At 41.8% G+C, this 15,550-nt stretch overlaps 1 protein-coding gene and 1 long non-coding RNA gene across 5 annotated transcripts in view; one reads left to right on the top strand and one right to left on the bottom strand.

Annotated features, from left to right (window-relative positions):
• The first annotated feature begins 555 nt into the window (after positions 1-555).
• Positions 556-10,396, top strand: LOC135506220 (cyclin-K-like). 3 transcript variants are annotated; one of them, XM_064925737.1, is made up of 10 exons: positions 556-677; positions 1,026-1,255; positions 2,046-2,127; positions 4,259-4,390; positions 4,923-5,046; positions 5,139-5,196; positions 5,558-5,727; positions 6,060-6,286; positions 6,610-6,712; positions 8,881-10,396. In XM_064925737.1, the coding sequence occupies exons 1-10, from the start codon at positions 669-671 to the stop codon at positions 9,411-9,413; spliced, it is 1,668 nt and encodes a 555-aa protein (XP_064781809.1). In that variant the 5' UTR covers positions 556-668; the 3' UTR covers positions 9,414-10,396. The 3 variants fall into 3 exon arrangements, with proteins under 3 accessions (XP_064781809.1, XP_064781808.1, XP_064781810.1); XM_064925736.1 differs by having other exon boundaries at positions 4,923-5,055; XM_064925738.1 differs by having other exon boundaries at positions 970-1,255; positions 4,923-5,055.
• Positions 10,397-10,996: 600 nt separating this feature from the next.
• Positions 10,997-15,550, bottom strand: part of LOC135506219 (uncharacterized) — a 24,325-nt gene continuing 19,771 nt past the window's right edge. For both annotated transcript variants that reach the window (XR_010450356.1, XR_010450357.1), the window contains exon 5: positions 10,997-13,726. This is a non-coding gene — a long non-coding RNA (uncharacterized LOC135506219). The remainder of the gene's footprint in view (positions 13,727-15,550) is intronic.

The following is a 15,550-nucleotide window of genomic DNA, read 5'->3' as shown; positions in this document are numbered from 1 at the left end:
AATCTTGCTGCTGTGATATTTCACCCAATAGACATGGGAGTTTATCCAAATTGGGTTTGTTTTTCAATTCTTTGTGGGTCTGTGTAATCTGAGGGAAATATGTGTCACTAATATTGTCATACATTTGGCAGGAGGTTAGGAAGTGCAGCTCAGTTTCCACCTCATTTTTGTGGACAGTGTGCACATAACCTGTCTTCTCTTGAGAGCCAGGTCTGCATACCGCGGCCTTTCTCAAAAGCAAGGCCATGCTCACTGAAGTCTGTCCGTAGTAAAACCTTCCTTAAGTTTGGTCAGTCACAGTGATCAGGTATTCTGCCACTGTGTACACTCTGGTTAGGGCCAAATAGTATCCTAGTTTGCGCAGTTTTTTAAAGGTAATTCTTTCCAATGTGTCAAGTAATTATCTTTTTAGTTTTTTCGTGATTTGGAACACGATTTGGATATATCTGGCTCATTGTTCTATCTTTGGTAGAGTCATCTACAATAGTAGTTCTCTGTCGCTCTCTAGTGGGTCATTTTGTCCAAAACGCGACTGCGCACGCATACAACCCCCGCACCGGCTTCTGACGTACAACAAAATGGCGGCGTCCATGTTACGATGACTAATTCAATATAAATATAAAACGAGTTAATCGATTGTTGATAGTGTTACTCATTATTCAGTCTACATGATAAAGGTAATTGTGCTTATTTTCAGATTTTAGACCACGTACGTTAGACATGCGTGTATTTTGGATTAGTTGAAATGTCATTAGCTGGCGTTAGCCTCTCGAGGGAGTGCTAAAGTTAAGTTTAGCAAGTTAACTTAGCTAGCTAACGTTAGCAACTTCGGCCTGAAAGCTAGCTAGAATGATAAAGGTAAACATCCTTCTAGCTAGCTTACAACACAATATGTTTGTGATATGTTTAGTTTTTATAACTCTAGCTAGCTAGCTTACTAGCTAACGTTACCCTATTTCTTCATCCAAGATGACAAAACACCATTCATTCATGCTGTGAATGATCCCTTCCTCCTCGGTTGCCAGTCTTCTAGTTCAGCGGCTCCATCACCCTCCTCGCTTCTCCAGATGAAGGAAAACAACCACCCCTCCAGTGGTCAAGCCTTCCTGGACCATATCAAGCCATGCTGGTACTGGGACAAGAAGGACCTGGCCCACACCCCGTCCCAGTCCGAGGGCCTGGACCCAGCCACAGAGGCCCGGTACCGCAGGGAGGGGGCCCGGTTCATATTTGATGTGGGGACCAGACTCGGACTGTATCCTTTTACACACTAGATATTGGAAAGTTATTTCATTTAGGGGCAGTGCTCGGTGACATCACAAACAAAATATATTACAGGTTCACAATATTAACATTTAATATATCAAAATATATAACCATACACAAGGAAAGTGATAAATATTTACAATGTTGTATATCTATGTGTACTGAGTGTATAAAACATTAAGGACACCTTCCTAATATTTAGCTGCATCCCCACTTGTGTTCTCAGAACAACCCGAGAGCAACCAGAACAACCTCAATTCATTGGGCCACAGGGATGTAGGCCCATGTTGACTCCAATGCTTCCCATAGTTTGTCAAGTTGTCTGAATGGCCTTTGGGTGGTGGACCCTTCTTGATACATATGGGAAACTATTGAGGAAAGAAACCACAGCGTTGCAGTTCTTGACACAACCCGGTGCGCCTGGCACGTATTACCATTACCCTGTTCAGAGGCACTTAAATATTTTGTCTTGCCCAATAACCCTCTGAATGGCACACATACACAATTCATGTCACAAGGCTTAAAAGTCCTTCTTTAACCTGTTTCTGCCACTTCATCTACACTGATTGAAGTGGATTTAACAAGTGAAATCAATAAGGGATCATAGCCTGACCAGGTGAAAGCTATGTCATGGAAAGAGCAGATGTCCTTAATGTTTTGTACTCTCAGTGTATATTCAATTAGGGTAAAACAAAACAAAAATAGTTTTTACATTTTAGAACTAAAAAGGGTTTCAAGTCCTCCTGGTTGGTTGAATTTACCCTTAACTCTGTTATCAGACATTATGACACCTTGGCAACAGGTATCATCTACTTCCACCGCTTCTACATGTTTCACTCCTTCAAACAGTTCCCCAGATATGTGAGTATAGCCTTTACAGTACTGGTGTTTCTGCAATGTTCATTAGTACTATTATCATTTACATTTAGCAAACACACTTAGTCAAAGGGACTTGCAATGCTGTACTTGCCTTCACAAATCAGAATGATTGAACACAGTCATGTTGTCAACATTTTAATCTCAGTGGTGCATACCTGTGCTGGGATTAAATGGTGAGTGAGACCTGTGTATTGTGCACAGTTCCTTCAGAAAGTATTCACACCCCTTGACTTTTTTCCATATTTTGTTTTCTTACAGCCTGATATTTAAAATGGATTACATTGAGATGTGTTGGTCTCTGGCCTACACACAATACCCCATAATGTCAAAGTTGAGTTATGTTTTAAGACATTTTAAAAATTAAAAATGTTTATGTAAAATGTCAATAAGTATTCAACACCTTCGTTATGACCTAAATAAATTCAGGAGTGAAAATGTGCTTAACAAGTCATTTACGTTGCATGAACTCACTCTGTGTGCAATAATAGTGTTTATCTCCACACATACAATTATCTGTAAGGTCCCTCTGTCGAGCAGTGAATTTCAACCACAAACACCAGGGCGGTTTTCCAATGCTCGCAAAGAACTTGCAGACATTGAATTTCCCTTTGAGCATGGTGAAGTTATTAATTACACTTTGAATGCTGTGTCAATATCAAATCAATTTGATTTATATAGCCCTTCTTATATCAAAGTGCTGTATAGAAACCCAGCCTAAAACCCCAAACAGCAAGCAATGCAGATGTAGAAGCACGTTGGCTAGGAAAAACTCCCCAGAAAGGCCAATACACCCAGTCACGACAAAGATACAGGCGTCCTTTCTAACTCTGTTGCCGAGAAGAAGAAAAACACTCAGGGATTTCATCATGAGGCCAATGGTGACTTTAAAACAGTTAGAGTTTAATGGCTGTGGTAGGAGAACACTGAGGATGGATCAACAACATTGTAGTTATTCCACAATACTAACCTTTAGCGTCTGCTAAATAATATATCCCATTTAGCAGACGCTTTTGTCCAAAGCGACTTACAAGTCGGCTGGGGCCACTACATATGGGTGGCCCTACCGGGAATCGAACCCACGACGCTTGGCGTTGCAAGCGCCATGCTCTACCGACTGAGCCACACAGGACCCTAAATGACTTAAATGTAAATGTAACCTAATTATCCTATTATCCTGTTTGCAAAACAAGGCACTAAAATAATACTGTAAAAAGTGTGGCAAAGCAATTAAAGTTGCACAATGCAGAAATCGCTCCTCCATTTCCTAGTTGCTAAAACTCTTAATAGTTCCCCTAATTTCAGTTTATGTGACAAAACAAGATAGTATAGTGTAGGGAATCATTGTACCATTAAAACCGCAGTGAAATAATATATTTTCCATAATACAAAGTGCTATGTTATGAATACAAAGTGCTATGTTTGGCGCAAATCCAATACAACACATTACTGAGTAACACTCTCCATATTTTCAAGTATGGTGGTGGCTGTATCATGTTATGAGAATGCTTCTAATTGTTAAGGACTGGGGAGTTTTTCAGGATGAATTTTTTTTCGCTAAGCACTGGCGAAAACCTGGTTCAGTCTCGTTTCCAACAGACATTGTGAAATTAATTCACCTTTCTGCAGGACAATAACCTTAAACACAAGGCCAAATATACACTGGATTTGCTTCGCAAGAAGACAGTGAATGATCCTGAGTGGTCTAGTTACAGTTTTGATTTAAATCGTCTTGAAAAATCTATGGCAAGACTTGAAAATGGTTGTCTAGCAATGATCAACTTAACAAAGCTTGAATAATAAAACTAAAAAAATTGTGCAAAAATTGTACAATCCAGGTGTGGAAAGCTCTTAGACTTACCCAGAAAGACTCACAGCTGTCATCACTGCCAAAAGACATTCTAACATGTGAATACTTATGTAAATTAGGTATTTCATTTTCAATACATTTGCAAACATTTCTAAAATCATATTTTCACTTTGTCATTATGGTGTATAGGGTAAAGATGGGTGAGGAAAAACCATTTTAAACCCATTTTGAATTCAGGCTGTAACACAACAAAATGTGGAATAAGTCAAGGGGTGTGAACACTTCCTGAAGGCACCCTGTCTCCAGGTGACAGGTGCGTGTTGTCTCTTCCTGGCTGGGAAAGTGGAGGAGACCCCTAAGAAATGTAAAGACATCATCAAGACGGCTCGCAGCTTACTGAACGACGTACAGTTTGCCCAGTTTGGAGACGACCCAAAGGTGAGAAATATCTTACTTCATTCACTCTTCTCCTTCCTCTGTTTGTACAGTGAAGTCCTGCTGGTAACCTTGCCACACGTGCTAACCCAAACGAAACTGTGCTAGCTCGAAAATAGGCTTTTCTTTTCACATGGTCCTTTTCAGCACAGTTCCAACCATAAAAATGGTGTCCCCCATGTACTTAACACATGTCTAATTTGCGACATTTTTCGTATTATACAGTGCTCTCCATTAGTCTTCTTTTGTATCAGCATTAGCACAGTAAACTTGAAAAAAAAAAAAAAAAAAAGGTAAGATTGTGCTGATTTATTAGCACATTGAACCATGTTGCGCGCCGTAGTTTAAAAACTCTCTGGGTTTACCAAAACAATTACATCATATCTGCATTCCTCCATATGCACCTTCAAGATTATGGTGGATGCTTAACCAGGCCAAGTCAATACAGCTAGATTTTTTTTTTGTAGTAGTAGTGTGAAAAGCCCTTATGTTTCCTTACTTTACGCTCTTGTTTGGGTCCTGGGATGTATCATAGGATTTTCGCCATCAACAGGAAGAGGTTATGGTCCTAGAGAGGATCCTGCTACAGACGATCAAGTTTGACCTGCAAGTGGAACACCCTTACATGTTCCTGCTGCGATATGCCAAACAACTCAAAGGTCTGAAAGGTGGTGTTTCCATCTTAGTTTGACTTCATTTCCAACACTTCATTTCCAACACTTCATTTCCAACGGTCTTTTTTTCATTCTAGGTGACAAAACCAAAGTTCAGAAGCTGGTGCAGATGGCCTGGACCTTCGTCAACGACAGGTGGGCCAAACATAACACAATAGTTTGACTCCTTACAGTGTCTCTAGTTACGTCTGACCTGAGGGCTTGTATGTTAATAATGTTACAGGTCTCCTATGTATACTCCTGTTTCCTGTCATATATAGTACCTCATCTTACAGTGTCTCTAGTTACGTCTGACCTGAGGGCTTGTATGTTAATAATGTTACAGGTCTCCTATGTATACTCCTGTTTCCTGTCATATATAGTACCTCATCTTACAGTGGTTGGTTCTCTCCTTCTCTCATCTTACAGTATTCATTGAGGAGTATTGTACGACTTTGTATTTGCCTCCACATCTAAACTGCTCTCTCTCTGTTCCTACCTCTCTCTCCCCCCCCAGTCTTTGCACCATGCTGTCCCTGCAGTGGGAACCAGAGATCATAGCTGTAGCAGTCATGTACCTGGCCGGACGGCTGTGTAAGTTTGACCTCCAGGAGTGGACGTCCAAGCAGTCGTCACGGCGATGGTGGGAGCAATTTGTCCAGGACGTCCCAGTGGAGCTGCTGGAAGGTATAGACAGGAAGTCTCTGACAGGATCTAGTGGAATATGTAATGCTGTATATTTGCCTTTCTGGACCTGCCTTCCAACATTGTGAGAGAGAAGAAGTTATTGATCTTTGTGTAAAAACATTTATTTGTAATGTAACAATTTCATTCTTTTTTTTGTCTCGTAGGGCTGAATCCTAAATTGAGATCTGTTCCCATAACTAAGCAAATCGCTTATTGACATGATTTATGCAACATGTCCAGTGTGTAGCATATTTATCAAGTTAGAATTCGACCCATATTGTCCCTGTCTGTCACTTGCCGAACCTCGCCTCTCCTAACCTCTCTCTTCCCAGACATCTGTCACCAGATCCTGGACCTGTACTCCCAGGGGAAGACTCCCATCCCTCCAGGCCTGGAGCAGGAGACCAAGCAGAGAGGTCCACCCCACTCCCCGGTCCCTGCCCCTCCTCCAGTTCCAGAACCTCCACAGAGCCAGCCTCCAGGGGGTGCTCCACCGCCCCCTCCACCCAAGAAGAACTCACCCCAGGGCAGCCCACCACGCCAGCTTAAACGCACACATGTGAGTGTGTGTTGTATGCCTTACTGCATTGTCCCTGGATGTTTTAGCTCAGCTGGTGATAAAGAAAACCCACTTTTCCCTCTGGGGATCACTACAGTTTATTCATTCATTCAATAAATTATTAATTAACTCATTCATTCATTCGTGTGTAGTATCTATGGCTAAAAGTGATCATTCAACCACCCCGACGTCATAGTTTCTCTATAGTTCTGTAGTAGCTTACCATAACGAAAGTGCTCAGAGGTCAAATTTGGTGCTTGTATTGTGTGCCTGCTTGAAGCAGCAGTGTATGTGAGTGACTATCTCTCTTTTTGTCTTCTCAGAGTTCTCTGAAAGAGGAACCTAAACCACCAGAACAAGTGGGTTGTAAGATTCCACGGTTGGAGAGCCCTATGCCCCCCCTGCCCACTTCACAACCCCCTCCTGGTGAGTGTCTCTTGGGTCGTTCCTCCTCAAAAAACACCAGAAAGAAGATTTCAAGACCCACCCTCTCAGATTGTTCTGAAATCGCTTCTGTAGTTAGTAACAGATACAATTAGCATTCCGAAACTATAATTTGATCATTGAGAAATTAAGATAATTGTTTGCACCCAATTTGACCATTTAAATTTTTATTATTCAGATCATATTCAATAAATACGGTATATTACCCAATGTCTGATTGGGACCAAAATTCTTCCTACAAATGAGACATGAGAAATCCCCTAAAACATTCTCCACACCCCATGCCAATCCCACCCCAACAACCAGTATCAGTTCTCTATGTTTGACAAGTAGTATGAAGCTGTGGCTTGGAGTATTGCTTCTCCATACTATATAATGTATTCCCTGTGAATCTGGTTATGTTTTTTGCCCCTGTTCAATGAAATTAGTAATTGAAGCTGCTCGCTTAAGTAGTGTGGAAGTACCAGGTTTTGACCACTAAATGTTCCTGTGACCACACGTAAAAAATGTTTTATCATGAGCCAAATCTATTGGTTTTCTACCCAAAGTTGCGAAGGAAATGTTGTGATCTATTTAATAAACACAAGACACCAGCAAAATGAATAAAAGAGCATGGCAGTGAAGGAACAGCAACATCTAGTGGTCAAAACCTGGTACTTCCACACTACTTTATGGTAAATGATGCAAGCGACTTCAAAGACAAATTTCTCTGAACAGGGGGAAAAAGCCATCATATTCACAGGGAATACATTACATAGTATGGTGAAGCAATACTCCAAGCTGCAGCTTCATACAACATACTTCAAACATAGAGAACTGATACTGTATACTTGTTGTTGGGGTGGAATTGTCATTGGGTGTGGGGGGGGTCAGTGGGTGTCTTGACCAACAAAATGTATTCCACATGTCTTACTCATTGGTAGGAAGAAGTTTGGTCCAAATTAGAATTTGAGTACTTTATTTATTGAACATTATCTGAATCCTATAAATTAAATTTGTTGCAATCAATAAGATTAATTTCTCAGAGATTAAAATTACATTTCAGCATAATAATGTTTTAGGAATGCGATTCTTACCTGTTCTAAGAACAGTAACAATTTCAGAACTAGCTGAGATGATGATGGGTGTCATGGCTTGCTGAAATGACATGGAACAGGTCTTATTTCTCAGTAGTTTCTCATAATTTTCCAAGATGGCGTAGCAGTCAGACGTCCTTTGTCCTCGTTTTATCGTGTCCCGTGTATATATCTTTTTATACGCATATATATTTTTTCTAAAACTCAACTTCAAAACACTCCTGCAACCCGCCACACACAATGTGGTGCGGATCAGTTTTTTTCTAAAGTATTATTCACCTCGAATAAGGAATCCCACAACAGAAGCTAGCCAGCTCACTAGCTAGCAGTCAGCTAATCACTGCTAGCGGTCCACAGCTAACCTTTAGCTCGGAAAGTTCCCGCCAGTTTGTACAACGCGACTCAAACCAGAGCATAACGGACCTATTTTCTCTCCATATCCCCGGATTCCTACCGCAAGCTCTGGACATTTTCACCTGAATCTTCGCAGCTAGCTAGCTGCTATCCGACTACTGGCTAACGTTTTTCCCGGAGTAAGCACCAATTAGCCTGCAGACATGCTCGGCCCTTTCTCCCAGCTTGTTAGAGGCCCATCAGCCACTCCTGGGCTACAATACCAGACCCCTAGCTTCTGATCCTCTTTGTCTTATCAGAGAGAATAGCTGGTCAGTTGTTATATGATGGATGAAGTGGCATTTATGTTGTGTGTTTTAATGAAAGACAGTTGTAGAGATGTGGGTGCAGGGCTTTTCTGTAAGAGCAGAAAGCACAACAGGCGTTCCAATCTTTAGGCCTTCTTAGAATCCCGATATACATAACTAACCCCCCCCCCCCGGTCCTCCTGCCCTGCTCTCTCAGACCAATCTGATTACTGTTGCAACGAGTACTCCGCAGGGAGTGTAAAGTCTAAACTCTGGGAATACTAGGAATGACTGTCTGGGTAGAAGTGTGTCGGATGTTTTCAGGTCTCAAACGTTTGGTCTTGTTGAACAGGAATTATAACCTATGATTAGGATGGTGTGTTTAGTGGAGTTGGAAATGACATGATTTCTCTCTTTCTTTCCGTCTCCATAGATCGTAGAGCACCACCGGTCCCTCCTGAAGCAGAGCCAGCCGTGGGGACTGAACCCGTTCCCCCTCCCCCCTCTCACGCCCCACCCCCCCACCAGCCCCCTCCCCTGCCCCACCGCCCTCCTCCTCCTCCTCCCTCTAGTTACATTATGGGAATGTCCACCTCTAGCTCTTACATGTCAGGGGAAGGCTTCCAGAGCCTACAGTCTATAATGAAGACAGGGGAACCGTCCTACGCCCCCATGCCCCCCAACTACGGTCCCCCCATGCCCTATCACCCTCACGTTTACCCTAACGCCCCACCCCCTGGCCCCCCACCCAGCGCCTACCCACCCCCCAACCTGCCCCCTCCCTCCCCAGCATACCCTCCACCGGGCTACAACCACAGCTACCCTGAGTACCCCCCTCCGCCTCCACGCATGCCCCCTCCAGGGATGGGTATGCCCCCTGGGGTGTACCCCCTGCCACCAGGCCAGCCTCAGGGGCCCCTGCCACCCCCTGGCATGCCCATGAATCATGGGGGATGGATGAGATGAGAGGAAGAGAAAAGTAGAGGAATGTCTGATGCTTAGCAGTTCTGTTCCTGTTGTCAGTCCTGGGTCGTGTTCATTAGGCACCAAACAGAAGTCCCTCAGTTTGGTCATCTGAACTTGTCCAATGAGAAATACTCCTTTTCGGCTTTCTGTTGCAAAACAGTTTGGTACATTGTGTCCTAATGAGTACGACTCTGGAGTCCACTGGAGATCTTAACAAATAAAGGAGCGATCTGTTATTGTACATTGTCTTAGAGGTGTTGTGTAATCCCATACATGTAAAGCTTTATGATCCCTGGAATCTGAACATGCATTCTGTAGAGATTCTATCAGTTCCACATTCCAAAGGGTTCCTTTTGAGAACACGAGGCAGATGATATTGAATCCTTAACATGGTTGAACATATTTTGAGATGAATTGAAAGGAAATAAAATTGCTATTTAGACTGATGGTTCGGTTAATGCTACAAAAAGGCTGCTTGTTTTTGCTTACATTTTTTTTTGTCTGTGAAAATAAAATATTTTCAGTAATCAATATTGTGATAACTTTACCTTGTGTGTGGAAAACAAAGTTGGGTTTATCGCGGGAAAATACCAAACTGATTTTTTTCCAATCTTATTATTTTTGAATTTAGCTGTGTGATTATTGGTTGATCTGTCAAATGTATTGGACTGGATGTACCCTGTATAATTACAGTAATTGCACTTAAACTGTTACTTGTAGGAGTCATGAACTGAAAGACGGTGGTAACCCATATCTGAACGGCAGGACGATGGAGCCCTGGACAGCCAGGGGTGTATTTGTACATCATGATCAACTTTACTACGTGAAATCTGAGCGATGGGATCTTTGTAGAATGCTTATATCAATAGTGCCTTAATTAGGCTTTACTTTAACAAACTATGTTGTGCTTTCTATACACACACACACACTTTTATGTCTTGTAGGCCCTTGGAATAATAAAATACATGTATCTTACTTTGAAACGAGTGTTTTGTGTAGTGTTATTGGTCTAGCCAGTGCTACTATTACTGCCATGACTCGTTCCTCGACCCTGCAAATGGAGGCGAGTGGTGAGTGTTTTATGTTGTTGTTGATGTGTGTCTGGGGGTGTATTCACTAGGAAGGAACCAAACGGAACGGGGAGGGACCTACTTGAATATGTCCAATAGAAACGTGTTTCCGTTGGACTAATGAGTACACCCCAGGTGAAGTTCAGACCGTCTGCTTCTCAGGTCCTGACCTTAGGAACAATCAGCTTAACTGTCTGTTTGTGACCCCCACTCCTCCCCAAACTACACCCACACATTCACTGACCAGTGGTTTAACCTGTATCTGTGTCCACTTTGAAGGTTTTCGCCAATACTGTCAGTCCCATTCCGTTTATCCAACTTGAAATGTGAAGTTTCTCAGAAATAAAATACAGTACATTGATCATTCACTATATAAACCAGCAGAGTGCAGGTTTGCTCAAGTTCTGAATTCCTGTCACTTCAGTATGGGAGGGTTTGTATCATACTGTATGTGTTTATCAGTTCAGCTCAAGTCAGCATTTCCTCACACATGAATTCAGAGAAGACACAGAATTACAAAGAGAGTAATTGTTTATTTTTTTCTCAAAATCATCTAAAAGTGACCTAGTTCAATTACTTTATTTTAATTTTAACTATCACCATGGGAAGAAAAAAAAAACGTTTACATTCATGCTAGTTGCTATAGGAATAGTTTGCATTAAACACTGTAGGGTCTGTGTCTGAAATAACAACCTATTCCCTTATATAGCACACTGCATATGACCAGGGTCAGCACAAGGCAGTGGTCAAAAGTAGTGCACTAGGGAATATATTGCTATTTTGAGATGCAGACTAGGTTCGAGGATTATCATGACTTCTAGTTTAGCACGTATATACAGAATTAGAAAAATACAACAAAGTTCAAAACACAGGATCCAACTCAAAATTCCATGCAGAGAAAAATGTGTCACATCTCAAATCAAAATGCCAGACTGAAAAGCAGTATATCATTATAACATATCATTATATCATCATAGCTTCAAATCAGTTGTTCCTAGAAAAAAAGGACACCTTTTTGAAAATCCATACTTTCATTTTCTTTTTTTGTTGTTGTAGTAGATCCTATGAGAGAGAACCCGAGGAGGACGAATCGTAAGAATGTACGGTCAGAAGCCTCAATGTTCTAATTTGGAAAAACTAATACTAGAGCCAGGAGAGCTTGAGCTGTCAATCATTACCAATTGCCCAATCAAAAGACCTGGATACCAATCAAAATCTCCTGATAGGTCAAAATCTTAAACTGGCCATGACAGCCCTATTATTGGATAGCTCTCCCCATTTTTTTTATCGAAACACCTGGCAATAAATAGCCTTGAACAGTTTGATCATAACAGTCCTTATTCTTTCATCTGACATCATTATAAGTCGGTAAAACGCAGCTGTATCCAAAAACATCTAAGGGAAGACTTGCTCTTTCTCACATTCCAACAGAAATCATTTTCTACAAAACATGCACAGTCCACTGCTGAAACTCATCCGCTGTATCCACCATGGCTAAAAACACAGTCATATTATGCTAATTGAAATGAAAAGCATTCCATTTATTTGACAACTTTCTTAGCTTTCAATTAAAATACTGTGTTGTACAGTGGTTTGATTAATGCAATAGTTACTGATGACCAAAAATAGCCAAATTAGTCTGATCTGACCTTTATGACAGTGGCATAAAATCCTTCAAGTTTCAGAGAACATTTCTGAAACATTCTGTCATTGAGATTTATGAAACTTGTTATTTCATATAAAATGAATGTATAAAATGTGTTCAGCAGTCTCCAATCCTGTAGTAACCAGGTGTCATCAGTCTGTTACAGAGAACTACAGTACACACAGGCAGCCTGACCAAACATCAACAAAGAATCCCCACTATATCCACAGAGGAGCCACAGGGTCGGGGGAAAGCTCTCGTTATTTCCCAACCTGAGAAACATGATTGTCTTAGAGCAGACACAACCTAGTACATTTTAGTAAAAATAAAATAAAAAAAACATTGACTCTTGGCTTGAGACGGTTTAGATTTAAAATGGCCTTGATACGTTTACAGAGGAGATGAAGTAATAATTTGTTTCAACGAACTACAGTAAAAAGATGAGTGGTTACCTTAGAAGGAACCCTGTTCAGTTGTGTGCTTTTGTAAAACATAAAACCCACAAAACAGTCAGTATATAACACATGGCCACGCTAGAATAATACTAAAAAAACAAAAAGCTCAAAATAAACGATAACAACAACAATGCAGTGCTATGTTTTTTTTTGTTTACATATTTTACACTAGTTTTAAAAGTGATCTCTATAATAGTACTGTATTAATAATAGACTTCTCTTATGAGCATAGGGTGCTACGTATCATATCACAATGGGTATCACGTATTAACACTTTGGATGCTAATGCTAATTCTGCTAAGGCAAGCATTAGCTAATGCTAATTCTGCTAAAGCTAGCATTAGCTAAGGCTAATTACACTAAGGCTAGCATTAGCTAATGCTAATTATGCTAATCAACCAGATAAAGGCAAAGCACAACTAACAGAGGAGCTAGCTGTTTTTTTTTATTGGGAAGTACTATGAAGGAGTTGGGTGACATTGCTCCTGGACTCTGCTCTATGGTCAGTTCTGTACATTACCTCTAAAGGCTCAAGATCAGGATTGAAGGTGGATGAAGCTGATCCTAGATTTGTCCATACGAGACACTTGTAACCCAAAATGTAACCATATCTGACATTATCACAGCGTCACTGTAACATCCTAGAGATCCTATAGCTCTCATCTGAGTTTCTTTCTTTTTAGCATAAAACAAAACAACATGAGAGTTTGGTCTGTAATAGTCATCAGCACTGTGTAAAGTGTAAGCCTGTCTAACTCTAAACCTAAAATCTGTAATACAAGGAAAGTGGCAAATCAGTGAAACTAGCTGCCAGTTATCAACAACACTGGAAGTTCAAACGAAATGGGGAGTTGACTAGTGGTGAGGGAGAGATGGAGAGGTCCATTCTGTGGTTTCCCTGGTCGTATAATATCCAGTCACATATCCCAGGAGAATGGTGGGTGATGGGACCTATAGTCAGTGGGAGAATGGTGTTATGGGTAGTGTAGGTAGTAGGACTGGAGAGCATGTAGGAAGGTCTCTCTCTCTCTCTCCCTCTCTGGTTGCTATGGACTACATGGGGTCTTTGAACTGGTTACCAGAGAGATGCTGTCTGATAGACGGCTTCGATCCTGCCACGTCGCCCAGCTTTCTCCACACCACCTGCTCACACACACGTACGCACACACACGTACGCACACACACGTACGCACACACACGTACGCACACACACGTACGCACACACATGTACGCACACACACGTACGCACATACACATAAAAAGAAAACAAACAAATAAGTTATGTTATGCAAACTTTTTTTTATACACAGAAGCTGGAATTCAATCATTTCGATGTTGATGCCCCCAAACACTATGTGCAGGAAAAGCATCTCTGTCCTCACTTGGTCTTTCACTAACTGAACCCCCGGTGGAATGTCTCTGTCCTCACTTGGTCTTTCACTAACTGAACCCCCGGTGGAATCTCTCTGTCCTCACTTGGTCTTTCACTAACTGAACCCCCGGTGGAATCTCTCTGTCCTCACTTGGTCTTTCACTAACTGAACCCCCGGTGGAATGTCTCTGTCCTCACTTGGTCTAGATAATAGATAATAGATAGATAATACAGGATACAAGGGCCCCATAGATAATACAGGACACAGGGCCCCATAGATAATACAGGACACAGGGCCCCATAGATAATACAGGACACAGGGCCCCATAGATAATACAGGAATCCCCATAGATAATACACACAGGGCCCCATTTCACTAACTGAACCCCATAGATAATACAGGAATCCCCATAGATAATACAGGACTTGGGCCCCATTCACTAACTGAACCCCGGTGTTGAATGTCTCCTGTCCATCACTTGGTCCCTCACTAACTGAATCCCCGGTGGAATCTCCTGTCCTCACTTGGTCTTTCACTCCCCCAACTGAACAGCACTGGGTGAAATCTCTGTCCTCACTTTCTTAGAACCTCCGTGCTCACTGCAGCTCATAATGCTTTCAAACTGAACCGGGAGAATTAATCTCTGTCCTCACTTGGTTATTTTGTTAAATATTATCCCCAACCCATAGATAATTTTACTGTTTTAACCCTGAATGAATTAACCCTGTTACCAAGTGCAATTAACCCTGTAACCACAGAATTAACCCTGTAACCATGGTAACCACAGAATTAACCCTGTAACCACAGAATTAACCCTGTAACCACGTGGAATTAACCCAAGTGGAATTAACCCTGTAACCAGTGGAATTAACCCTGTAACCACGTGGAATAACAGGAACACACAGAATTAACCCTGTAGGGCCCCATAGATAATAACCCTGTTACCACAGGGCCCCTGTAGATAATACAGGACACAGGGCCCCATAGATAATACAGGACACAGGGCCCCATAGATAATACAACCCTGACACAGGGCCCCATAGATAATACAGGAATTAGGGCCCCATAGATAATAACAGGAATTAACCCCCATAGATAATACAGGAATTAACAGGGCCCCATAGATAATACAGGACACAGGGCCCCATAGATAATACCCCTGTAACCAGATAATACCATGTGGAATTAAACCTGGGACATTAAAATTAACCCCATAGATAATAACCCTGTAACACGGGCCCCATAGATAATACAGGACACAGGGCCCCATAGATAACCCTACAGGGAATTAACAACAGGGCCCTGTAACCATAGATAATACAGTACACAGGGCCCCATAGAATTAACCCTACAGGACACAGGGCCCCATAGATAATACAGGACACAGGGCCCCATAGATAATACAGGACACAGGGCCCCATAGATAATACAGGACACAGGGCCCCATAGATAATACAGGACACAGGGCCCCATAGATAATACAGGACACAGGGCCCCATAGATAATACAGGACACAGGGCCCTGTAACATAGAATAATAACACAGGGCCCCAGATAACCCTACAGGACACAGGGCCCCATAGATAATACAGGAC

This window comes from Oncorhynchus masou, chromosome 19, assembly GCF_036934945.1.
Source record: "Oncorhynchus masou masou isolate Uvic2021 chromosome 19, UVic_Omas_1.1, whole genome shotgun sequence".
Taxonomy (NCBI): domain Eukaryota; kingdom Metazoa; phylum Chordata; class Actinopteri; order Salmoniformes; family Salmonidae; genus Oncorhynchus; species Oncorhynchus masou.
The sequence above is the reverse complement of the archived record's forward strand: the minus strand, read 5'-3'. Positions and strand labels throughout refer to the sequence as shown.

Coding starts and splice junctions, on each gene's coding strand:
- LOC135506220 (XM_064925736.1), top strand. Junction 2,128..4,258: donor TCAAACAGTTCCCCAGATAT/GTGAGTATAGCC, acceptor CCCTGTCTCCAG/GTGACAGGTGCGTGTTGTCT. Junction 5,197..5,557: donor TGGACCTTCGTCAACGACAG/GTGGGCCAAACA, acceptor CTCCCCCCCCAG/TCTTTGCACCATGCTGTCCC.